Source organism: Lissotriton helveticus, chromosome 12 (genome assembly GCF_964261635.1).
Source record: "Lissotriton helveticus chromosome 12, aLisHel1.1, whole genome shotgun sequence".
In the NCBI taxonomy this organism is placed as follows: domain Eukaryota; kingdom Metazoa; phylum Chordata; class Amphibia; order Caudata; family Salamandridae; genus Lissotriton; species Lissotriton helveticus.
The window spans coordinates 854,161,011-854,187,499 of NC_136073.1; the positions used below are offsets into that span (position 1 = coordinate 854,161,011).

At 47.2% G+C, this 26,489-nt stretch overlaps 1 protein-coding gene across 2 annotated transcripts in view; it reads left to right on the top strand.

Moving 5' to 3' along the window:
- CHAF1A (chromatin assembly factor 1 subunit A) overlaps nt 1-26,489 on the top strand; it is a 156,913-nt gene that overhangs the window by 91,130 nt on the left and 39,294 nt on the right. For both annotated transcript variants that reach the window (XM_078671038.1, XM_078671039.1), the window contains exon 13: nt 2,268-2,764. In XM_078671038.1, coding sequence (XP_078527164.1) covers nt 2,268-2,764 — 497 coding nt within the window. The remainder of the gene's footprint in view (nt 1-2,267; nt 2,765-26,489) is intronic.

Sequence of the window (26,489 nt, forward strand, 5' to 3'; positions counted from 1 at the left end):
ATTCCAGAGGGTTTTTGCTGTTAAAGCAAGGGAAATCTGGACAGGCTTTGCTGTTTGTGGATTTTTGGTGGAATTTCTAGTTGAAGTACTGAACAGTGTAGCCTGTGGATATAGGCTGCATTATTTGTCTTTAAATTCTCTCTTAAGTGTCTTTGCAGTTCTGCAATTTTTTGACAACAAGAGATTATTTTTGATTGCCGGGGTCCTCGCACATGGGCGGGACTATTCACTAGATTAGGACTATAACAGAGATACCCCTACTACAGAACTGGAGTTACAGGACAGAAACTACTCCCTCTAATCCAAGGGAGATTACTTGGTGATTTGCGAAGGCTGGCAGGCTCCCAGGGTTCTTGGAAGCTGGTCAGCTGCAGGACTAGTCGCTGATTGCTAATGTCAAGACTTGGTACAGGCAGGGTTTGGCGCCAAACGTCCACAGCAGTTTTCAGTTCTCATTCTTTCTTGTGGCTCTCAGGTTCCTCTTCTAGATCCGCCGAATCGGAGTTCCTGATGTTAGGGGTGCCACCTAAATATACCATTTAGGAGCGTTACAGGTAGTAGCTGATGGACTACACCCTCTATATAACCACTTCCGGTGGGAAGTGGGCATAACCCTGACCCAGATTACCTAATTCTCCCAAAACTAAGGTGGTGGGATTCTAAAAGTAGTGTCCAATTCATGAATCTTCCCTTAGGGGTGGTACTTGCCTGAGAGGAGCCACGCCTCCTAACTAGCTAATTATCCCGCCTGCTTCTGGTACCAAATGAGCCCGGAGCAGGGGGTGACATTGCCCCGTCTGAGAAAGCATTGGGGTTGCATATCAAAGGCGGCAGAGGCATTTGAAGCCTCCTTCCTTGATTTGCAGATTACTTAGCCATCTTGCTTGGAGGAGGTGTTGAGTCCTCTGGCCCACGGCAGGCATTGTTTCCACCCTCCGAGTGCAATCTCTCACTTGTTGGGGGTCAGAAACCGGTCTGTGATGGCAGGCTGGTCGACACTAGTCAGTCAGTACAGAGGTAGTCAGTAGATTTTCATGGGGCACCTCTAAGGTGCCCTCTGGGTGCATGTATTAATTAATCCATCGCTGGAATCAATGTGGGCTTATTAATAAGAGATGTTTTATACCAAACAACTTTAGCTTTATTAAAGCCATCATGTAGCTGTGAAACTTGTTAACACCAGTGTCCAGCACATGTTCTTAAATTTGATTCCCTGTTCATTTGTAATACCAAGAATAGACTTTGATATCACAGGAGCATATTGGCTCATGTAGCTATATCCACACATGTAGTTATAGTGCACCCTGCCTTAGGGCTTTAAGGCCTGCTGTAGGGATGACTTACCTATACTGCATGGAGTGTCTGCAGGCATGGCACATAGGTGTGCCATGTCCTGTCTTCACTTTTCTCTGCACCATGGCACACAATTTGCAATGGCAGTTTGCATGAAGGTGCTGAGGGGTCCCTTAGGGTGGCACAATACATGCTGCAGCCCTTGGGATCTTCTTTAGCCTCCTTGCCCTAGATACCAGGGGTAACATTTACTAGGGACGTACGGGGGTGGCTAAAGGTATTGCCAATTGGGGAAACAATTGTACAATTTTAGAGAGATCTGGCACTGGTGACCTGGATAGCATGAACCCAGTGCACTTCTGTAAAACTCATCAGACACCAGGCAAAAAGTGGGGGCGACCATATCAAAAAGGGGCACTTTCTTACAGAAGCTGCAAAATGATTTCTGCCAAAACGGAACACCTAGAAAGGCAGCTGGTGTTCTCCTTCCTCAGGACATCCTTCAGGTGAGGAATAGTTTGTAGAGTTACTTAGACGACATCCCTGAGATCAGTCTGTTTTAGTCAATGTTTTCACAAATCACTCTGAAAGCACCCATTGCCCTATCCACTGCTGTTATTTCTAAAAAGGTATAAATGAGACCAAGCAATAGTAGGGCAAATTAATACACTAAAAAAGGGCTTTCAAGTATATAAGCATGTTCACCTTGCCAGGCCTGTATTCCAAATTCTTTATTTCTTTACTGTTTTTCATATATTGATCCAAGTGCCTAGTTATCGCCATGCTCAAGTTTACAGAGATGGAAACTTCAAGCCAAGAATGTGGTTCAACTCTAACCGTATTATTGTGAAAAAAAATAATTTGATAATGCAGCATATTTGGCCTGTCCAACAAATAGTCATTTCACTTAGAAAACTACCATTTACATGAAAAAAAGGTTTTGTACTAATTAATACATTTTCTTCCCTCTGCAGTTTTGAAAAACTTGCTACCATTGCTTCATGGCAACTTCAATGGCAGCAAGGTAATTATACACGAGTTCCAGGAATGCTGCAGACGTGGATTGCTTTCTGAAGGTTCAGAGCCTGGCAATCCAGGAAGCAACAACACCAGTCCTATAAGTCCCAATACTTCTAGACCTACGACACCGACTGCTGGTGACAATGCACTTGTCCCATCTAAAGCCCGTCTGAAGCGCATCATCTCTGAGAATTCCACATATGAGAAGAGGCCAGATGTTAGAATGTGTTGGTATGTCCATGCAGAGGTATTGAAGCGATTTGACCAGCAGGCACTCCCTGTTCCATGTCAATGGACTTATCTGACACAAGTCAACCCTGCAGTCAAAGAGGACAGCCTTAATAGTCTGACCACACTCACTACACAAACAACCCCAATGTCAGTGAAGAGGAAGTCTAGTGGAAGTATGTCAATTACCAAATTCATGAAAAGACCCAAGGAGGTTAAACAGGTGAGAAAATAAGTGTTTTGGTGGGAAATTGGTAGTGCTGTTGAGGTGTAGTGGGAGAACAGCAAATAAATATCCATAAGACTTACACTTTTACATGTGTAGTAGCTGTATCTTCTAGTAGACTATTTCTTATTGCGGTTACATTTTTGGGGTATAAATGGGAATATATATCTTGCATCTTATTGTATGTAAAAACTAAAATGAAGACCAACCTTTCTGGCTGGTGTAAATGAGCTCTTGCTTTCTGAAAGGCTTCACAGCAGTCCGGTCTCGTCGAGGTCTTAAGTCTTATAAGCATGCTATCCTTGGTCTCCGCTAGATCTTATTCCCTGGAAATATATTTTACTATCCATAATTTTGTTCCTCTCCATCAATGGGAAAGTTTGAATCAGGAAACTGAATTAGAGGCAGGAGGCATCTCTATCAAGAGCCAGATATTCATAAACGGCATATCTATGCATGTGGGGGATCCACATGACTTTAAATGCATCAACAACGCCAATTCGTACATTATATGGTCATGCCCTAAACAATAAGCGTCAGTGGTCCGATTGACACTGAAAAAATACAACTGCAGCTTTGCTAGGTGTGTGTGTGTGTATAAATGTGTGTGTATAAATGTGTGTGTATATTCATATGTATTTATATCATAATTGTGTAATATGGTCCAATATTACCATAGAGCCGTGCTCTGGTGACTTCATTAACCAGTCCATAAAAGATCGGTAGTTGGTGAAGGTCGCCAGAATTATTCCATGGCAATATTGGACCATGTTAAACTTTATCAGTTGTGCATCTTATTGCATATTTATTTTGCGGTCATCTTGAAGAAAGATTTCTTTCCAAAAGGTAGCAGTTTATTGAATATAAAAAGTTAAATACTAAACTTTTCTCTTTGCAGTAAATGGAGAAATTTTTTTGTTTGTGTGCTTACCCTAATGTAGGTTGTTTTTTATTGTATTTATTGGCATTTTAAAACCATGCTACAAACATTACAAACAAGCCACTTGCTAATCGGTACATAGTTATCTCTACATCTGCCTACCTTGCCAATTACAAATGTCATTTCATGCATGCTCGATCCTCTGCTCAATACATGAAAGAAAGTAGATACATCCTATTGTAAGAAACCGCTGCCAAGACCCGAAGGGCAGTTTAAGAAAAGAGTCCACTACAACACCCTCTAGGTTGCGCTCAGGCAGTTAGACTCAGCGGCTGAAAACCGCATATTTCTTCTCAAGAAACAGCCATTCACCAACCTCCCCCAGGCTCCCTGTGTCAGCTCATAAAGACCCAGATTCCATCATCTTGTTTCTAGCAGCCTCCTGATGCTCTCGGGCCCACATAACAAAAGGTTCCCAAATGTCCCTGGGCATGGAACCTGAAGGCATCAATTCCCAAAATGGGGTCAGTTGTGAATGCCCAAATGTTACGTCTCGGATCCAACATTTTTTAGATGGATTCCCCTTACGTCCCCAGTGCATGGCTACCCGGCGCTTAGCAAATAGAAGTAACCGTGCGTGCAGTTTACGAACTTTGACAGGTGTATCCTATAGGTAACCCAGCAACCCCTCTATGTGGTCGGGAACACCCTGTGTGGCTATCTGGTGAATCGCAGTAAATGTTGTACCAGTATAAAGTAACGGGAGCAAAATTGCATCTCCAGCAGCTTTTGTCATCTTTCAGCACCATGCAATGTAGACTGGAGGGTGTCCTATAAAATCTATGCAAGAAATTATAGTTAATTAGGCAAAGTTTCTAGTTCGGGGACAATGCCGTGAGTTGGCAGCAGCAATAATCCCACTGGTCTCCGTGAGGGGAGGTTGAAGTTCTCCATTCCTGGAGCACTCGTGGCCGTGTCAGAGAGGCCAACGTTTGCATTCGGTTATATATCCGGGTAATGAGTCTGCGAGGTGAATCTTATTTGAGCCTGTTTCCAATGCATTCAGGATTGGCGGAGAGTTCGGCAAAGTGACATGTAGAGACTGACACGCTGTTCGAAGTTTTTTAGTATACGAAGAGTTCAGAAAAAGATACATTCCGACCCTCCAATGAGACAGGGGGCGGCCGAAACGTCTCATCTGGCTAGAGGTCTGCAAAAGAACGGAGGCACATTTTTTGTGCTAGGTCCTTGCCGATACCTTCACCCATATTGGGCAGCATAGGGTTGTGTGCCAGGGGTATGGGCGGGGCATAGAGAATAGGACTACCAGCTCATCCGTAACTCATTCAACGCCTACCGCAAGCTCTTTACTGTGTCTATGCCATCTCTAGGACTCCTGTAATCTGATATAAAGCTACCTGCAGGGGAAACGGTGCCTCAGCATCTGTCTCCACAGCCACATGGGGTTGAAAAGGGGTTGGATGTACCCAGTGGTGCAGAAACTGAGCCTGAGCGCTCCATGCGTACAATTGCATATCTGGGGCTCCCAACCCACCCTGACTCAGAGCGAGTGTCAATAGGTCCCAAAAGACTCGTGCCTGCCCTCCCGCTGTCAGGGCCATAGGACCCCCAACACGTTTGGCAGGATCAATCTGTACATTGATGGACCCTGGTTTGGCAAGAAAAAGAGAGAACTTCAAGAGGCCACACTTGGGGCGAGTTATGGCAGATGCGGAATTCCAAGTTGGCCGCCGCGGTATTGATGCGGTAGCGGTCTAGTTGTTTTTGCAGCACCTGTGTGGAATTGTGGTGAAGCGCGCGCGCTCCGTAACGAGTGCGCACTTCAATGAAGTATTTTGGTGAGAGGTCCGGTATTTCCAAGCTCCGTAGTTTCATTTCAGAATTCCGAGAAACCTTACCCCAAACATCTTTTCTGTCGATTCCTGAACCGGAAAGAGTGAATGAGAATACCTAGTCTTCTACTCCAGGTGTTTCCCGGCGTCGAAGGTCTCTGGAGGCTGTTCTTCGTGTGACTGCGTGGCTCCTTCGCTTCAGACCTCAGTTTTCGTAACCCTTGAAGAGAAGAGGACAGCAGTGAGAGAAAGACAGACTAAATGCAGCTAAGTGGAAAGTGAATTGTACTTGCGAATTTAAGAGACTGTTGTATGAATTAAATAAAAAGAACAAATAACCTTTGGAAAACTTACCTGGTTGAGAGCAGACCACAGCAACCTGTATGTAGATAAAAAAATAAATAGGTTAGTGAAAGACCAAATGAAAATTCAAAAAATTAGATAGCTATATAGTATAGGATAATAGTATAGGATAAATAATAAATACCAAGCTGAAAGAAAATTGGAAGGACAAGAGGTTACAGCTGAAAATTTATTTGGAGGTACTATAGATATAAATAGGAAAACGCCTTTAACAACCAACTGGTAGGTGGGTGGTCTAAAAACAATTTATAATTAGGATAAAATCAAAAAGCGAAATGATCAAGATGTTAAATGTTTTGCAGATATAAAAACAACGCTGAAAAGAAAAAAGGTTTTGAGAAGCATAAGAGTAAAGAAGGGCAGGTTAAAAAAGGACTGGGGGTATGTAGATATAATAAAAACAATTACATATAGATTAGAGACAGTGTAGAGAAGACAGGGTGTTTAGTAACCGTGTATGTGTTAGTTTCCTTAGGTGTCGTCAGCGAGTTAGTCAGAAGATTGATTGACTGAAGAGGCCAGACAGAAAATCCGAAGGTCCAGAACCAGTTTCTTCTGTTTCTTATTTTATCCACTCCCCCTTTGGGGTTAGTTAGAGACTTGAATATATTCGGTCTCTGACGAATCCTGGAGAGGGAGTTGGGAACTATCATCTTCTGTCCTTGTGCAAGTATCCGGTAAGAATTGTTAAATAGTCAGTTCTGACACCCGCACAGTCCAACGAGATTAGGAGGGATCTGAGAGATTTAAAAAAGGCCTGCGTGAGGGGAATAGGAATGTTGACGAATAGATAAAGGAAATTCGGCAGAACTACCATCTTGACCAATGCTATTTTCCCTGCTAGGGAAAGCTGGAGCTTAGCCCACGCAGTGACTTTACCTTCCAACCATGTTATGGCTCACCCGTAGTTCATGCCCCGTATTTCCTGCACATTTATACTGAGCCATATGCCCAGATACTTCACAGGTTCGTCCGCCCATTGTAGGGGAAACTTGGAGGGAGCCGGGTAGTGGCATCCGTTAAAGGAAACATAACGGATTTAGCCCAGTTAATTGAGATGCCAGAGAGGCCACCAGACCTAATAAATTCCTGAAGTAATGGATCAAGGTGCGACGAATGGTCAGTCATGTACAGTGTGACGTCATCAGCATACAGTAAAATTAAAAGGCTCTGAGCACTAAACCCTATCTCTTTGGCGGTGTGATGCTGCCTAATGCATGCTACAAGCGGTTCCATTGCTACTGCGAATGGTAGAGGGGATAATGGGCATCCTTGCCTCGTATCTCGCGAAATATCAAACGGTAGCGACAAAAGACCGTTCACCCTGATGCGAGCCGTTGGCCGTGTGTATAGCAGACGTATAAGATTAATAAACAGAGTACTGAACCCCATGCAACTCAGAATTGCAAATAAATACTGCCATTCGGGAGTATCAAACACCTTCGTAGCATCTAGAAATAATGCAGCAGCTTGCAGAACTGGGTGTAAATAGCGCAGTACTGAGAATAGGGTTCTCAGATTATGTGAGGTAGATCTCCCGGGGATAAATCCTGATTGATCTCGGCGAGCGATCAGCGGGAGTAGAGGCTGCAGCCGATTTGCAATCAGCTTCGCCAATATTTTCACATCCATGGTCTATATGAGTCCAATTCATTTTCCGGCTTCCCAGGCTTCAGCACGGTGATTATTATTGCTTCGCACATTGACGGTGGTAGGATGCCCGAGGCCTGAGCTGCCTCATACAGCGCTAGTAAGTGCGGCGCCAGCTCTTCTGCATAACTCTCATATTATGCGGTGGTTAGACCATCTGACCCGTGGGCCTTGTTCAACGGTAAGCTCTTCATGACCTGAGTGACGTCCTCCACCGTGAACGGGAAGGCGAAATACTCCCTATTGCCCCAGTATTGGAACTTTCATAGATTCCCATGCTTTGTATCATTCCCCCGTCGTCTGATTGGGAGCCTCTGTGAATAAAAAAAATACCATAGCAATAGGCACAAAAGAGAACAAGCATTGGAAATGCAATAGGTCTCGCATTAGAAAAGTTGGAGCTATTGGTCTTGTAAATGACAAATATTTTATTTATTTGTTGGTTTTTAAAATAGCTAAATTGATAGCTTTGTCATTTACAACGCCAATAGTTATAATGTTCGCGAATGTGACAGCTATAGCATTTGGAATGCAACATGTTTTGTATTTACGTGACTTGGATGGCAGCTCTGGTCGTTAGGCCACATCTCTAGAGAGCAGGAGAGTGCAGCAGGGGAGAGAAGCACAGCAATGCAATAGGTCTCTCATTAGGAAAGTTTGAGCTATTGGTATTGTAAAGCACACATTTTTTATTTATGGGCTTGTTTTGAAAATAGCGAAATTAATAGCTTTGTTATTTACAATGCCAATAGTTTTATCTTTTGCAAATGTGACACCTATTGTAACACAATATGTGTTGTAGCACTGAGTGGTGTGAGGGTGAGGGGGTGTGAGGGTGAGGGGTTGTGAGGGTGAGGGGGTGTGAGGGTGTGTGTGAGGGTGAGGGTGTGTGAGGGTGAGTGGGTGTGTGAGGGTGAGTGAGGGGGTGTGAGGGTGTGTGTGGGGGGTGTGAGGGTGAGGGGATGAGGGTAAGGGTGTGTGAGGGTGAGGGGATGAGGGTAAGGGTGTGTGAGGTTGAGGGGATGAGGGTAAGGGTGTGTGAGGGAGTGATGGTGAGAGGGTGCGAGGGTGTGCGAGGGTGAGGGTGTGTGAGGGTGATGGTGTGAGGGTGAGTGAGGGTGAGATGGTGTGAGGGTGAGATGGTGTGAGGGTGAGGGGGTGTGTGAGGGTGAGGGGCTGTAGAAGCAAAAAAGGCAGCCATCTGGAACCTTCCAGATGTAAGAGCGGCGCCGATAAAAAATAGGGGTATATATTTCCCCACTGACTCCTGTTAAAACAGTTAATTTTAGGCGGGAGAGAGCATAAATAAAGCCATTGTTTGCTTTGAAACTCTGGAATAACCTGTCTGACTCGGGTCTGTTGAACGGTGCTGCTTTTGCAAGATAAGGGTGCATGGGTAGGAAGTGACTTGCCCAGAATCAGTTTCATATGCGTGCATCTGTTTTTTAAAGCATCCTGTCCTACAGCACCCAAATCCCTGCTCTGGCAGTAGTTATACTCCCATGTAATACACTATGCCGTTTTAGGAGCGTGAAAGGGCGAAAGGGAAACGAGAACCGCGCCCTCTGTGCACCAAGTAGCATTTTGGTGCGCACGTGGTTGCGTGAATCGGGCGGACAGTGCTTCAGTAACACACTCGCAAGAAAGCAAAAAATAGGGCGAAATTCTATTTTATGCGAGACATGGCGTCTAATATACATAAATTGTGTTTAATACATTGGTGGAGTCTGGCCACTCTTGTATAACCATGCTTTTATAGAGTGAAAGTTTAGAACAGTGCAGCCTAAAAACAGCTTTTTTACGCAGCAAATGAACATTTTTCAGCAAGGGAGCAGCTAAACGCAAGCGAAGTGAAGTCTCAAGCTGTTTTATTTGGGGTAGTACCGACGTTGCGGCCAGCAGTGGTTCCAAAACATAATTTTAAGACAAGTCTTACACAAAAGCAAACTTAAAACGGTATGAAACTAGCACTCACAAGACAATGCATAAACGATGCGATAGTAAGATGGATAAAAGGTGCACAAACTTTACTGAAAAGCAAATAGGCTTACACTTAATTATTTTTAGTAAATGAACAAGAAAATAAAGGAGACCAAACTACGACAGAAGGCAGAGAAGTTGGGGGGGGGGGGGGAGAATGCGACACGGCGGGCAGGGGAGGGGGCGGAACCGGGGGAGGGCGATGAGGGTGTGAAGCAGCAGGGGCCTTTGCAGTGAAGCTAAGCTTCACTTCAAAAGTGTGGGAGGAGTGCGGCTGAGGGAACAGATGGCGATTTGATGATGTACACGCGCATTTTAGGTCAATGCGCTTGCGCATTGACCTAAAAGCGCACGGGCACAGCACCAAATCGCCCAGTTGGGTAAAGTCTGTTTAAGTCGCTATAGTCTCGCTCTGCTCAATGCGCATGCGCATTGAGAGGCGAGACCTAAAAATGAGGCCTAGGCCTCATCTCATTTTGTAGCTTATCCACCTCTTTGTGTAAAAGAGCCCAAACTTTCTGCAACAACCAATCCGAATAGCCTCACCCCATAGAACCCTCCTGAGAGAGCCTCAGAGCCTCAGATTTTTCTACCGCACGTTGTGCTAGGGAGTCTCCACTGAGCTCTGCTCAGTTTTTTCTCTTCAACTTTGATTCTTTTGGATTTTTTCTTCGAATTTACGATGTCTGACAAGAAGGCATTATTTAGAGCTTGTGCTACTTGTTCTCAAAATAGACTGTTTGTGGAGGACAAGCATGATGACTGTATCTACTGCTTGTACCCGGGCCACAAGGCCACAGATTGTTTATTTATTTATTTATTTTATTTTGAAAGTTTTATATAGCGCGAACAAGATCTTCGCAGATATCAGAGCGCTTTACAGAGGAGGGGAGCATATATAAACAGATACATCAATAGTGTTAAACGTACAGTTAAGTGATATCATAAACAATCAAGTAAGTCAATTTCAAAGTCAAACAAAAATGCAAAGGGTTCGAACAAGTAGTACAGATCAGTATCGAGCCTTTGAAGTTAACCCCCAGTAGTAGTTCAAGTGCATTTAGCCATGAGGATAGCTTTTACTTCTTTCTTTAAAAGTATGGTAGAGGGGATGAGCCTGGTTTCAGGGGGGAGTGAGTTCCAAATCCTGGGTGCCATTCCTGAGAAGGAGCGTTTATAGGTTATTTGCTTGCGGAATCTTTTAGGCTTTAGCAAAAGATTGTTTGTGCCTCTAGTGTTTCTGGAGCCTCCAGAAATCGTCAGCTTCTGAGCGAGGTATCTAGGTGAGCTCAGGTGGAAAGCCTTGTGCGTCAAGCAAGCGATTTTCAGATGTATTCTGGCTTCAAAAGGCAGCCAGTTCAGGGATTTGAAGTCAGGGGAAATGTGTGAGTGTTTTTTTGATCCAGTGATGAGTCTCGCTGCGGCGTTTAAGGAGGCTCTTATGGGTGACGTAGTAGCTAGGGGGAGACCGCAGAGGGCGATGCTGCCGTATTCTATTCGAGGTATGACTAGTGATTGTACCGCAGTTTGGAAGTCTTTGGCTGGAAGGAAGGGTTTAAGTTTCCTAAGGGTGTTGATTTGGTAGTTCGCTCCCTTAGTTGCTTTGTTGATGTGTTCCAGCATGCTGAGATTGGTGTCAAGTGTTATGCCCAAAGATTTTGCTGAGTCCATGATGGTGGGTTGAACATTGAGTGCCGTTAGGTGTTTAAGCCACATTTGTGCGGTAGTGATCTTCGCGGGAGGTGAGATCAGCAGGAACTCTGTTTTAAAGGCATTGAGTTTGAGATGATTAGCGGCCAGCCAGGATTGGGTGCTTCTGATCGTTGAATTCAAGAGCGTAATGTCTTTGGGTGATTGTAGTTTGAGATAAAGTTGGGTGTCATCGGCATACATGTGGAAGTGTACATTGGATTCTTGTAGCAAGGTGGTGAGAGGTTCCATAACTAGGTTGAACAAAGTTGGGGATAGGGAGGATCCTTGTGGTATGCCTAGCGATACAGGTCTTGGCGAGGACATCAAGTTGTTGCTCTTGAATTTCTGCGACCTGTTATGCAGAAAGGACGTGAACCACTTGAGCACAGTTCCAGATAGACCCATTCTTGTGTTTAATAGTTCGAGTAAATTCTCATGTTTGACTGTGTCAAATGCAGAGGAGAGATCAAGGAGGATGAGGAGGCAGGTATCGTTATGATCTAGGATTTGAAGGGCGTCGTCAATTATGTGAGTCATAGCAGTTTCAGTACTGTGATTTGCTCGGAAGCCTGATTGATGAGAGTTGAGGAGATCAAACTGATTAATGTGTTTAGTCAATTGTATTTGTGCACATTTTTCCAACAGTTTGGCAAGAGTCGGAATATTGGTAATGGGACGGTAGTTGTTTAGGTCAGAGGGGTCAGCTGTAGGTTTCTTTAGCAAAGGTGTGACATGTCCAACTTTGAGGGAGTCGGGAATGGTCCCTTGTTGAAGTGAGCTGTTAATGATTTTAGTCCAGAGTGGAAGGAGCGACGGGGTAAGGACTTTGACAGCGTTAGCAGGAAGGGGGTCCGTGAGGTGATTAGATGGTTTCGGAGTGCTGAGCAGTCTGCCAATTTCTTCTTCCGTGTAGGTGACAAAGGATGACCAAGTGGCATTGTTTTTTGGTTTAGTGGGTGCTATGCAGTGGGGTTTGGAATAGAGGCTTGCGTCAATGAGGAGATCATTCTTTATGTTGTCGGTTTTTTGGATAAAGAAAGAGGCGAAGTCTTCGCAGGAGGGAGCTTCGCACATAGTGCTGAGAGGTTGGGGTTGTTCTTTGGATTGTGTTCTGATAAGCTCAAACAGCTTTCTCGGACGATTTTTGGCTTGGTCGAGCTGACGGCTGAAGAAGTCTGATTTTGAGCGTTTTATTTTCCTGAAGTAGGCATTTCTCTTTTTCTTCAGTGTTTTTAGGTTCAGTGCAGAGGGAGCTGATCTCCAGGTGCGCTCTGCCATTCGCATGGCACGTCTATCGTCATTGAGACTCCCGTCGTACCAGGGATTGGAAATTTTTCTGGAGGCTTTTTTTAGCTGCAAGGGTGCGACTTCATTAATTATTGAGGTCATAGTGTTGAGATAGTGATCAGTCAAGGATTGGACGTCCTTAACGCCAGTAGGAGGAAGTAGTAAGTTGCAGCTGTTGGGGGGGGTAGAGAGTTTGAGTTTAGTTTTTTCATGTCTCTTTTCCAGACTTTGGGCCTGGAGGATTGGACAGGGTTAAATTTAACTTTTTCATTGATGAAGAATGTGATAATATGATGGTCTGACCAGTCACAGGGTTGGATAGATTCGAGTTGGGTAGAGGCCTCTTTGGTGATAAGGTCGAGGATAGAGCCTTTCTCGTGTGTCGGACTGTTGCAAATTTGAGTGAGGTCAAGGGCGTTAAGGAAATTCTTCAGACCTTTCACCACCGCATCATTATGATCGTTCCAATGGAGGTTGAAGTCACCAAGGTATATTTGTGTGAGTTGTCGCCCGGAGTTGGTTGAGATCATATCCATGATTTGTTGGGAGAAGGTAAGGTTGTCGCCGGGTGGGTGGTAAATGCTGTGAAGAGTGCATATCGGTTTGCCCTCATTGATAATATCGAGGCAGATGTATTCACAGGAGGTTGGGGAGGGTAGGGAAATGGAGGTTACTTTCAAGACAGAGAGGTTGCTCCTGTATATACATGCGATTCCGCCACCTTTTTTATTGCCAGACCTGTCAAGTCTAGTGATGTTGTAGTTGGGGGGAACCAGAATGTCCATTATAGGTGTAGAAGATTCTGTTAGCCACGTTTCAGTCATGATGATTAAGTCAAGATCCAATTTTAGGATGAGGTCAGCGATAGCGGAGGAGTGTCTAGCGGCTGATCTGCAGTTGAGGAGAGTGCATTTGAGACGGGGTGTGTCGAGGGTGGAAGGGGGGTTCTAGAGCGAGGGGGACTTTACTCAGGTTACTATGGATAGCGATTCTGTTGTTCAGTGTGGGGGGTCTAAGGGGATTGGAGTGAATCGTAGGAATGGCGGTGAGAGTGTCGGGTGTGTTGCTATGGGGAGCTGAGTCGTAGGAGCGGAGGAGGGTGATTGTGTCGAGGTCCGAGAGAGGGTTGCAGGAGCGATGGGGGCGGTTTTCGCGGTTGTGAACAGGGATTGAGGTCCAGTGCGGTGGGAGTCTAGTGCGAGAGTTCGCCGCCCGGGTGGAGGACCAGTTGGGAGGGGTGGTGATGGTGGAGGCGCGTGAGGGGTGTCTGGGGTGTGTGCTGAGTAATTGTTTGATGATGTGAATGTCTTGTTTGATCTGGTGGAGGGTGTTGGGTGAGGGGTGACTGGAGTGTGATAGACAGAGTAGTTGTTGTTGGATGATGTGCATGTCTTCTTTGAGCTGGAGGAGGGAGGCCGAAATGCAGTCCAGTGTGGGAAAAGTGGTGGTGGTGGGGATGGGAGGGTCGGGCGTGGATGACATAGGGGAGAGGTTGGTGGTGTGGATGAGAGTATTGGTGGTAGGCGGAGAGTGGAGGATGGGCGTTTGTTAGTGGTGAAGGGGGTGGATGTTGGGTAGTGGGGGTGAGACTGGGGGGGAAGTGGGATTGTAGATGGTTCTTTTTTGAGGGGGTGGAGTTGAGTTGATGGAGGTGGTGTGTTCTGTGTGATTAGTTAATGGGTGAAAGTGGGGGCTGAGGATGGGGGGGATAGAGGGTGGGGTTTGCCTTTGTGTGTGTCGGTCTGATGCTGATCTAGGTTAGGCGGGTTGCGGGTGGGAGCTGTGGTATCAGGGGTGAGAGGAATGGGGATGAGGGCTGGTGTGTGGGGGGAAGGGGTGAGGTGGGTGGTGTAAGAGGGGGAGAGATCTATGTCTGTGCTTGAGGGGTGTGGGGTAGCTACGGTAGGTGGGTGAATGACTAGGGTGCCCGGAGTGAAGGAGAGGTGCATGTCGTTTTGGGGCTGGGCTAGGTTAGAATGTTTGTGGTTTGAGGCTGTGGTGTCAGGGGTGACAGGAATGGGTGTGGTATGAAAGGAGGACAAGGTGAGGTTGGTGGGGGGGGGGAGGTGGTGCCGCTGGAATGTGTGGGTGAGGGATCTATGTCTGTAATTGAGGTGTGCGAGGTAGCTACATTAGGTGGGTGAATGTCTAGGGTGCCGGGAGTGGAGGGAAGGTGCGTGTCGTTTTGGGGTTGAGCTAGGTTAGAAGGGTTGTGGTTGGGGGCTGTGAATTCAAGGGTGATAGGCCTGAGGGTGCTATGAGTGGGGGTACGATGATTGGCGAGGTGTTGTTTGAACGTGGGGAACAGGTTGTCTAGTAGTTCCAGGTTCTTGTCTGTGGATTGAATTAGGATAATCCCGTTATTGTAGATAGTGATAGTGATGGTGGTTCTGCCCGGGAAGAGTTGGGATGGTGTGATGGAGAGTTTTAGGTCATGCGCAAAATTCCTGGAGGTGGAGACGGTGAGTAAGGTGAGGAACGCTTTTCTCCATTGGGCTCTGCGTGTGGTGTGGAATATGATATCAATGTTCAGTGAACCATTGACTGGTGAGAAGTAGGTGTCTGCAAAGGGAGTTTCAGGGTGGGACCTCAGGAATTTGTGTTTAAAGCGTTTAGCGGCTTTTTTAGTGAGTGAGGGTGGGTAGATGATTCTATATGTGTGCTTGCCGATGGGTTCCATGATGGGAGGACAGTCTAGGTAGGAGTAGGAGGGAGGGTGCACTGTCATAAACAGTTGCATGGGCCAAAAGTGACACTAGTGAGCAGCCCAGTATATGAGGTAGTAATCAGTGCTTACAGGAATAAGGCTTGAAAAGGGTGCAGGTTGCACAAATGTAGGGAGCATGATTGTAAGATCTGTAGGACTTTTTCTACAAAGACCTTGAGAGACAGGGAGCGCCGCCTGTTAACTTGGCTGCAGAAGATAAAATCGCGTAAGGAGGTTATTTCATCTGACGATGAGGACTCTTCATCAGCTGCGTCCTCCAGAAGATCCAGAAAGAGGGGTAGGTCATCCCCTTCTACTTCCACTGGGCCCCCTGTCAAAGCCTTACAAAAGACCTTCGATAGGTCTGAAAGGGCTAGTCCCATTCAATCTCTTCACCGAGGTGAGAAGGAGAGGCTGGGACAGGCTGCGGAGACTGACACAGCCAAGCAGGTTAAAAAAGATGTTTCTGTTACTTCTCCACCATCTCAAAAGGAGAAGGAAGGCAAGAAACCTTCTACTGACCCTAAGGAAGGAAAGCCTGACAAGAAACAGCGTCTGTCGACGACGAAATCAGCAGGTATGTCGACGACAACTTCAAAGAAAGACCAGAGTTCTCATAGCTCCGTCGACTGTGACTTCACCGACGACTGCAGCCTTGATCGCTTCGTCGACGTTTAAAGTGTCTGTTTCGTGCTCGTCGACGATGGTGTCTACATTTTCGACGTCGACGATGATGACGGCAAAGGTAGTGGTGACGAGGACGACGGCGGCTATAATGGTGGTGACGACTAGCTCGTCGACGACACCGTCTACGATCAATCCACCATCGAAACCTCCGTCGACGAGATCCATTTCTCTGTCGACTATCCCGTTGACCGTTCTATCGACGGTTACGCCGACGTTTCCGTCGACGACGAGTCCGTCGACGAGCCAAAAAGTCTGCATTTCCATATGGAAGCAGCAAATAACCCCTGAGATGACCTCTCCTAGGCGGGTAACACCTTTGCCTCCCACTCTGCTATTGGATGAGGAGTCTGACGATGAGGATGATGGTCCTTATGGGGATGCCTTCAGCCCATCCGAATTACAAGTTTAAGTGTCAGGATACAGATTCTGAGGGATATTACGAGGAAGAGCGCCAACATGTCCAACAAGACAGGCCTCCACCGAAATTACATCAGGATACAGTGGCAATGCCGTCTTCTCTAATTTCGGATTTACAGTTAATGTTGCAGGATTATAGGAAGAGGTTTCCATCGCAGACTGCAATACAACAGGAGCGTCCTCCTTCTATTCCTACTGCTCCTGCGGTGGCAGTTACACCTGTGATTTCCCGAGTTGCGGAACCAGAACCCAGAGAGAGTTACCAAGAGGTTGTGACTGTTCGGGATGACGATGTCTTCTCTGATGACAATCTTCAGGAAGATCCTCTTCATGATCCAGATAGAGGTTATGATGATGATGTCCTTCAGGATCCGGATGCACCAGTGCCGGATACTGCTACCTCCCCTCCAGCTGACATTGGAGGTTTCCATAACCTTAAGGAGAGGGCGTTTAAGAGATTTGGCCTGCCGATTACTCCTGTGCAGACAGACTGCTTTCTTTATGACTTTAAGTAACCTTACAGGAAGTCCGTTCGGTCAATCCCAATAATAGAACATGTATAGTCAGAAGGTATTAAAGTCATGCTAAATCCTGCGACAGTCATCCCGGTTCTTCCCCGGCTGGAGAAGAAGTATAAAGCGCCAGAGCGCAGTCCAGCTTGCCTAATTGGACAACCAAAACCGGATTCCGTCATTTCCCAAGCGGCGCAAAGCAAGTCTAAAAATCCGTCGACACCACTTACGACACCGCCAGACAAAGAAGGGAGATGTCTGGACAATGTAGGCAAAAGATTCTCTACTATGGCCAGCCTCCTAGTTCGAGCTTCTAATGCTCTTGCCATCTTGAGCAGGTATGATCGCCAGATGTGGTGCGATTAATCCCCGTTTGTGGATCAGCTTCCAGAGGCAGCGAAAGATGAGGCCAGGAAGGTTCTGATGGAAGGAGAGCGTTCCTCTTCGGAGGTGATAGATTGTGCTATGGACATAGCAACTACTGCTTTTCGTGCCCTGGCGGGTTCAGCTGTGTTAAGGCGCCAGGGCTGGCAGCGGGCAACCTGGTTTCGCCAGGAGGCCCAGAACAAAATCTTAGACTTGCCATACGATGGAGATCTGCTTTTCGGAAAGCATGTGGATGAAGCCCTTCAAGGCATCAAAAAGGACACGGACCCGGCGAAGTCCTTGGGGTCTTTAACTTACTGCAAAGTTCCATTCAAAGGTGCGAGAGGGAGAGGTTTTTCCTCATACAGAGGTGGCAACCAACAGCGATATTCTTCATACTCTCAATCCTCCCAATCTTACAAACCCCAATACTCCAATCAACGCCAAGGCCAGTCGGCGTCTTTCTCTCGCCAACCACAGAGAGGGCGTCAAGGTCGTCCAGGACGGGACAACTCCAAAAGACAATAGCGGCCTCAAGGCTCTTTCTACTGTTCCTACCCCTCAGATGACATCAGTGGGGGCAGGATTTCTCATTTTCTAAGCAGTTGGAAAGTTATTACATCAGACCAGTGGTTCCTGAATATCGTTCAGAGTGGCCACACGTTTGAGTTTCAACATCTTCCTCCCAACAGAGCTCCAGGCGCCAACGAGTCGGAACATCTGGGACTGCTACGTCTCGAAGCCCACCAGCTTTTCATCAAGGGGGCAATAAAACCTATACCTCTCTCTCAAAGGGGAAAAGGTTTTTATTCCAGGTTCTTCCTGGTTCGCAAAACAGAAAAATGGTGCCCCATATTAGATCTACGCGAGCTCAACACCCATCTCATCAAGCTATCCTTCAGGATAGTCACTCTCCAGGAGATTACATGGCGACTCTGGATTTAGAGGATGCTTATTTCCATGTGCCGGTCCATCCAGCTCACAGACAATACTTGCGCTTCACAGTAGGCAAGAGCCAATTTCAGTTCAAAGTACTTCCTTTTGGTCTCAGGTCTGCACCAAGGATATTTACAAAGATGTTCGCTCCGGTGGCAGCATTCCTCAGGAAACAATCTCTGGAAGTTGTTACCTACCTGGACGACTGGCTGGTCAAGGCTCCATCTTTCCAGGGAACTTCCAAGGCCATTATGACCTGCATCCAACTGTTCGACCACCTGGGCCTTCAGCTCAACAAGGACAAGTCAGTTATTCATCCATCCAGGTCAGCAAGGTTTCTGGGATCCATTCTAGATACAAAACGCTGCAAGGCTTACCCAAAGGAGGAACGTCAAAACAAATTGATGCTATCGGCTCGCCTCTTGCTAAAGAAGAAATCCCGGTCAGTACGGCTCTACAAATCCCTACTCGGATCGATTCTATCCTGCATACCATTGATTCCGCATTGCAGGCTGCAAATGCGTCCACTGCAAGAGCAGCTGGACAAGCAATGGTACCAGGCGGAAGGCTCTTTCGACGACCGGATTACAGTGACACCAGCAATGAAAAGAGCATGCGGCTGGTGGTTGGTGAAAGACAACATCGCAAAGGGATTAACGTTCACACTACTTATGTCTCCCATGGTCCTTACCACGGACGCCTCGTTGGAAGGCTGGGGGCGGTGCTCCAGGAACTGCACGTCAGCGGTCACTGGGATCCAGTTCAACGCAAGTGCCACATCAACCTGTTAGAACTCACAGCCATTCGATTAGCCTTACAGGCTTTTCTGCCACGAATTCAGAATCATTCAGTGCTGGTCCGGACGGACAACACAACGGCCATGCACTATATCAACAAGCAGGGCGGGACAAGATCCCAGATTCTTTCCAAAGAAGCTCAAGTGATTTGGGATTGGGCGATTCATCACAATATTGCTCTGACAGCAGAACACCTCGCAGGTTCGCTCAATATAACCGCGGATGCGCTGAGTCATCAGAAATCGATCAGTCACGAATGGGAGTTAGACCAAACCATTCTGGAGGAGGTGTTCTCGGTCTGGGGGACCCCGACCATAGACCTGTTTGCAACTCCGGAGAACACCAAATGCCGATTCTATGCAAACAGGGATCACCATCCGGGGTCCTTGGGGAACGCGCTTTCGATTGGTACGGCGCATTCTTTTACGCTTTTCTTCCGATACCCCTGATCCCGAGGTTGATCAGGAAGATCAAGGCGAAGCAGTGCAGAATGATCTTAATTGCACCGGCGTGGCCCCCGTCAGTTCTGGTACACAGAACTCCTCCTGCTTTCTCAGGACCATCCAATTTGTCTGCAACTGGTTCCTTCTCTGACGAGGTCTCGGGGTCAAGTGCTCCATCCGTACCTGAGCTCGCTTCACTTGACAGCGTGGCTCCTGAATACACAGAATTCCGGAATCTGACTCTCACCAAGGAGTGTAGGGACATCTTTGTGAGAAGTTGGCCTGATATATGATGTTCACTAGTTCTAGTGACCACCTTGTATCAGTCCAAACAACCCTTATGGTGATTGGTTGTAAGTCAACCTTATAGACCAGCTATCCTAATGGTAGCATGGACAAAGCAGTCTTAGGCTAAACTCTTTTGGCATGTGAAGCCAGCTGTTTTACCACAATATAACCCCTTGAATACCAGATGAAAGGACACCACACAGGTTGCTATGGAAATAAACAGGATATTTATTAATAACAACACCTCTGAACTCTTTGAGGTCAGAGGGCTAAGCACATGACAATCTCTTCGGAAAAATACGTTAAGTTGCACAAAATCACAATGGTGCCCTAGGGGCACGACAAACCATATACTAAGTAAGTGGAATGTGAAAGTCAATAGAAGGAATGGAGCTGTCCAGAGGCTGTAGGATCGATGGGACCACGCTACACTAACACTAGGTAAGTAATAGGAGGCCCACGGAACGCGTGTGCAGAGTGTGAACTCACATCTCGAGATGCGTAACAACGTCTATGGATAGTACAGTTCAAGTAAAAGGTGAGTACGGACAATCCTGACTAGTTAGGACTAAAACGACTGTGGAACTGGACACTAGGACAGTTAAACTACCCTTGAGCACCGAAATGCTCTTGTTACCTCACCCACGGGCCACGGGTGCATAGGTGTCAAAGTGCGTCGGGTTCTCGCGTTGAAGTCAATGGAGCCTGAAAGAAAAGATGCTGCAGGCGACAAGGAGGAAGATGTCGGGTGCAATCCAAGGGTGGATTGTTGAAGGAGACCTGAAAGCAGAGGGGACAATGTTCACAGTCACTAGCCAGTGACTGGAGTGGTACCAGGAAGGAACCAGATGTCGTCGTCGTGTTCAGGTGAAGAGTGGACGCTTGACTCTGCAGCCACGTGGACCAGGAGGTGTCTTAGACGACAAGGATGGAGGCACGAGCTGTCCCTCGCTGTCGGCGGTGTTGGATGCGGAATCGGCGTCAACAGGCCTTGGCAAAGGCAACCCATGCGGTGAGTGAAGAAAGCGTCTGGTGTGGACTAGGAGAGTCCGGGGTGCCCCTCTTTTGGAAGGGAGCAAGGGCCAGTCTGGAGCAACCAGACCAGCAGAGAAGATTCAAAGGTTCGTCGTCTAGGAGGCCACTAGCCAGCCGGCAAGTGACCAGACAACGCGTCGAGCAGCAACAAAGCAGAAGGGCCCCACGCAGATCTCGTGGATGCTGGAGGGCTGATCTTCGGTGCAGGGGCTGCTCGGGGATGGGGCTTCTCAGTCCCCAAAGCACTTGGTCGAGTTTACCTCGGGAGTCGTGCTGGAAGCGAAGTGCAGTTTCTTCCAAGATGGCCGGTCCCACGTGTCTCGTCGCACCCACGGGTCTCAGCTTCGCTGCAGATGTGGGTTGAGGTCGGAGAGGTCTGGGAATCCGGGTCTCGTCGGGCTCTGAAGTCTGGATCCTCGAGGGAAGACGACAAAGGGAAGGCGCTGGACACTTGTTGGTGCCTGCTTGTGCAGGGTGGACACTCCTTGCCCACAAGGGAGATTCTTCAGTCTTCTGTGGAGCAGAACGTCGAAGGCCAGAGTTTCTTCTTGTTGAATAGTTCAGGATAATCTGATTTGGAATGGGACCAGCTCCTACCTTTATCCTGCTAAAGGGGGCTGCACTACTGACTAGGTCCCTCTCCTGGGTGGGACCAGGAAGGGGGGTGGTTACACCCCCTATCCTTTGTCCGGCTTCCCGCCAGAGCTGGGGCAGGGATGCCCCAGCAACTGGTTGGAACCGGTGTATGCACAGGACACCTTGTGTGCCCCGGGCATGTCTCATTCCTTTCAAGCCTACCCTACCCAATACACAAAATCCTGTCTGGGGTGGTGCTAGCACCTCCCAAGGCAGGAAACCCTTTGTCCAAGCCATCCTCGCTGGAAGGACTCCCAGCAGCAGGAGGTCAGACTTGTGTCTGTGGTGGCAGCATCCATTTTGTGATGCCAAGGCTCGAGTTAACTTTAACCGGGGTTCTCAGTTACATACATGTCGTGTCCCTCTAGAAGGGTGGAATGCTACCCCCGTCGCCAGAATTGGCGAGGGGGTAGTATTCCAAATGGTATGACACCTTACTCGACATGTTTTGATAATGTTATACCAGAGTTAGCATTTAACCGTGAGGATTATAATGCACTTAAGAGTATATGGTATAGCGTTATCATGGAACAGCTATTAGGACTTGGTTCCGCAAACTGGCTCAGCTCATGCTAGAGCACCATCTCACATTCCAAGCACTCTGCCTTCAGGATTGATAAGGCCTTCCATAGGAGTGACTGATAGGAATATAGGTGTCCATTTTAGGTTTAGATATAGGTAACTATATCTAAAGCAAAGGGTGATTACACCACCTTGCCCCAGCTGTCGTGCAGCCAGTTGTGTCTGTTTAGATGGCCAGCCCGGGGTGGCATAATCCATGCTTCAGCCCCTGGTAGGCCCTGGGTACACCTATGCCCTGGATACCTAAGGTATGCTGTACAGGGACTGATAAGGTGGCCCAGTACCAATTGGTAAATGCACCTAAGGTACATGGTTGTCAATTTAGAGAGAGAACAGCTAGGCTGTGGGTCTGATTAGCAGGCCCACAGCCAGGGAAAGTCGTAAACCAGTGAAGCAAAAAGCAAAAATCTGGGGTGACCATAGGATTGCAGACCCCACTCTCCTACAATCTTGGCTCGAGCTCCAAGTACGAACAAAACTTATAAGGCAAAATGGAAGCAGTTCTGCCTCTGGTGTCAGAAACAACATCTTCACCCTTACACTTAAGCTCCGCATCAAATTTTGCCATATATCCTGTCGCTGGCTAAATCTGGGTTGGCTCATTCTTCTGTTAAAGTTCATCTGGCAGCCATCTCAAGATTCAGACGGACGTCTTCCGGTCCTTCGCTTTCATCCGCTAAGATTGTCAAGCAGTTCTTGAAAGGCTTGTTCAGGGTTTTTCTTCCAGTCCGTCCTCCTCCACCAGTCTGGCAACTTAATTTGGTCTTGGCTCAGCTAATGAGAGCACCGTTTGAACCCATTCACAAAACGGACCTTAAATTCGTATCTTGGAAGCTAGCTCTTCTGTTGGCATTGACATCGGCCAGGAGGATTAGCGAGCTCCAGGCACTGACAAGCGCCGAGCCTTTCCTACAATTCAAGCGGGATGTCCTGATCCTACGGACTAATCCAAAGTTAATCCCGAAGGTTCCATCTGAATTCCATCTGAATGAACCATTGATTTTGAAATCCTTTTTCCCGCGGCTTACTACTCCAGCAGAAAGGTCCTTACATTCTTTGGATGTTCAGAGATGTCTGAAGTTCTATTTGAAGCGCACAAAACCTTTTAGGAAATCCTCACAACTGTTCGTCTCCTACAGTGCCCCGCGGAAGGGATTTCCGCTGTCCAAACACAGCATTTCTCGCTGGATCTCCAGTACTATTCAGTTCTGCCATCGAGAAGCGGGCAAACCGCTCGAAAGAAGAGTCTGTGCACATTCCACAAGATCAGTGGCTCTATTTTCAGGAGTCCCTATCAAGGACATCTACAGGGCAGCGACGTGGAGCAGTACGCATACCTTCATGAAGCACTACTGCCTGGATTCTTCTACAAAGAATGACGCAGCTGTTGGACAGGCAGTCCTGAGGAATCTTTTTCTATGAGAGGTGAGCTTTCCCTACAATCCCTCCTTCCTATATTGCACATTTTGTATCACTTGTTGTATTCCTGGCTATGGTAACAATTTTGATTTTCCTGTAAGGATAACTATGTTCACATGTGATGGTATTTACATATTATGGTATTTATGTAACAAAATGTGCTTTTATGGCTTACTGCTAGCTACTCTGATACAAAGCATGGGAAGCTATGAAAGTTCCAATACTGGGGCAAGAAAACAAGTTACTTACCTGTAACTTTGGTTCCCCAGTATTGGTAACTTTCATAGATTCCCATGCGCCCACCCTCCTCCCCTGGGAAAGCTTGGCCTTTTACTGAGATAGTGACTGTTGCACAACGGCTACGAAAATCTGAGGCTCTGAGGCTCTCTCAGGAGGGTTCTATGGGGTGAGGCTATTCTGATTGGTTGTTGCAGAAAGTTTGGGCTCTTTTACACAAAGAGGTGGATAAGCTACAAAATGAGAAAAGGCCTAGGTCTAATATTTCTCTTTTGTGCCTATTGCTATGGTATTTTTTTATTTACCTAGGCTCCCAATCCGACGACGGGGGAATGATACAAAGCATGGGAATCTATGAAAGTTACCAATACTGGGGAACCAAGGTTACAGGTAAGTAACTTGTTTTCTTCCTCGTTCCCAGCGAGAGCAGCTCCAGTGAATCAAGAAAGGGCAGCAGGCCCTCAGGACTAGATTATTGTGTAGTAGTGTATAGTTCAGAATAAAAATGGGAAAACTAGTCTAGGATTTGTCTCTGGTCTCTAACTACAGACTGTTGTGCACCTTTCAGCTCAGTTATGTAAGCGTCCTCCCCTGCCTGTCCCCCTTCCCGTAGCTTGTGCATGTTTCCCCACAAATTTAACTTTGCGGTGTGCCTCCTCCTCAAATTCTAGCAGTTTCTCCTTCAAAAGGGCTAGCATTGTGGGATCATTAGAAGAATAAAACTGTTTCCAGTTTCTTGTTTTTCTAGGGTTGTAAGCGTCCCCCCGAATTGCCTTCAACACCCCAGCCTGTCGGGCGATGCAATGACCCCTTATTACTGTCTTAAAAGCTTCTCATAAAGAAGACACAGTATCAACCGATCCAGTGTTACGGGTAAAGTAGTCGGTGATATCTCCCCTAATTTCGTCCTTAAAAGCCTAGTCTAAAAGGGTATCCGGCGGTAACCGCCACATAAAACATCCAAGGAACGGAGTTGGGAAGTATTGGCGCAGAAGACATGGCCAGTGGTCAGACGGGGGTCTAGGGAGATGTGAGACCTCACTGGTCCATGTAGCCACATCCCGTGACACCAACCAGAAGTCTAGTCTTGACCATGCTTTATGGTACTCCGATATACACATCCCCTCTTTAGTTTGTGGTTGAGTACTTCTCCAAATGTCCACCAGGTCTCCGTGTAAAAGGATGGCATTCAATGCAGCGCTAGCTGATGGGTGTAGCGTTTGAAATATCCCTTTCCAATCTAATTCGTCATTCAGGATTGCATTGAAGTCCCCGACCCAAATAATGGTTTTACAGTTTGTCGCCCTCACTCTGGCCCATATATCTTGAAAAAAACTGGGGGAGTCAACATTGAGACCATATACGTCAACTAACACAACTGGAATCCCACCTAGGGTACCCATTATTATGACGTGTCTACCCTCTGAATTAGTTTGTAGTTCACCTTCCTTCCATTCAAGACCCCGTCTGATCAACACGGCCACCCCCCTGGAGTAATTTGAGTAAATGGATGAGTACACTGAGCCCCATCTACTGTGCCTCAGCCTGGGAGAGGGTGTAACACTGAGATGCGTTTCCTGTAACACGCATAGGTCTGTGATGTCTTAGCAAATATGAGTGGACGAGCCTGGATTTCCTGCCGTCATTTAGCCCACGGATGTTCCATGTTAAAAAATTTAAACTGGTCATAGGACGTCCGCCACATTATATTGTAAAATTCCTGTAGGAGCGAAACACAATATCATGTGGTGGCACCCAGTGGCGGTAAGCTGAACTGTATAGCAATGATCTGGCAAGCATTAGAACATCAACCCCCCCCCCCCAATCAAGTTGTAGAATACCCGTCCCAAACATCTTAAAGAAGAAAGCAACAAGAGGCAACTCTCTCATGAGGGGCGCAGTACTATCAGGGTTCTCCCCTGCCAACACAGGGTGGCCAAGAAAACTGCGGAGAGCCGTGCCTATCTCCCAAGCTGTGTAAAGAATCCCAGTACATGATGGTTAGCAGTTCGGGAACAAACTCAGGCTACGTAGCCCAGAACAGTGCGAGTCCCACAGGTCCCAGCCCATCTCACCCCGCTGACTAAGCAGCCAAGCCCGACTCGTAAACATTTTAAGTGAGAACCAACCCCCTCAGCAGAGAGACCTGGCACACACAACTGTGAAAAACCACCCTCCCAACCTAGTAAGAGCCTCACGGGTCCCAACACATCTTGGAGCATAACTGCTCCAGCGAGGGACGTATCAGGCTATAGCCTAGTCAGTCATTGTCACTCAGCCGGTCCTCAGCGGAATCCGCAGACTTAGAGTTTTGTGAGGATTTCTTCCCACCAATGTGTTTAGCAAACTTGAGGTCTGACTTTGCATCAGTGAAGAAATGTGCGGACCCATCGTAAGTGACCTTGAGCTCGGAGGGAGATAGTAGCGAATAGGGAATCTGGGGCTGCATCAGGATTGGTTTAGAAGGGAGAAACTCGTGCCTTGCAGGCATGAAATCTGGATAAAATGAGATATTGTTACCTTTGCGCATGATAGTCCCCTTCCCTCGGGCCAGGCGCAGGATAAGATCTCGGTCCTGGTAGTTCAAAATTCTGGCCAGGATGGGTCTAGGTTCAGCTCAGATTGGAGGTTTGGGACCCAAGGCACGGTGTGCCCGCTCCACTGCGAATACTACGGATAGGTTTGGATCAAAGAGCTCATGAAGCAAGTCTGCTATGTCGGTCTCCATCTTGTTGATGGCTGTTGTCTCCGGTATGCCAGTAATTTGCAGGGTATTGCGGCGGGCCCTGGCTTCCAAATCGTCGTTCTTGGCACGAATGATGCCTAACACTATCCATTTGCAGTAACTGTTCCCTGGTTTCAACTTGGAATTCATAGAAGTCTGAGGCCCGGTTTTCAAGCACATAGTCGGGTCTCGTGCGAACCCACCTGCGTTTTGACAGCATCTACCTTAGA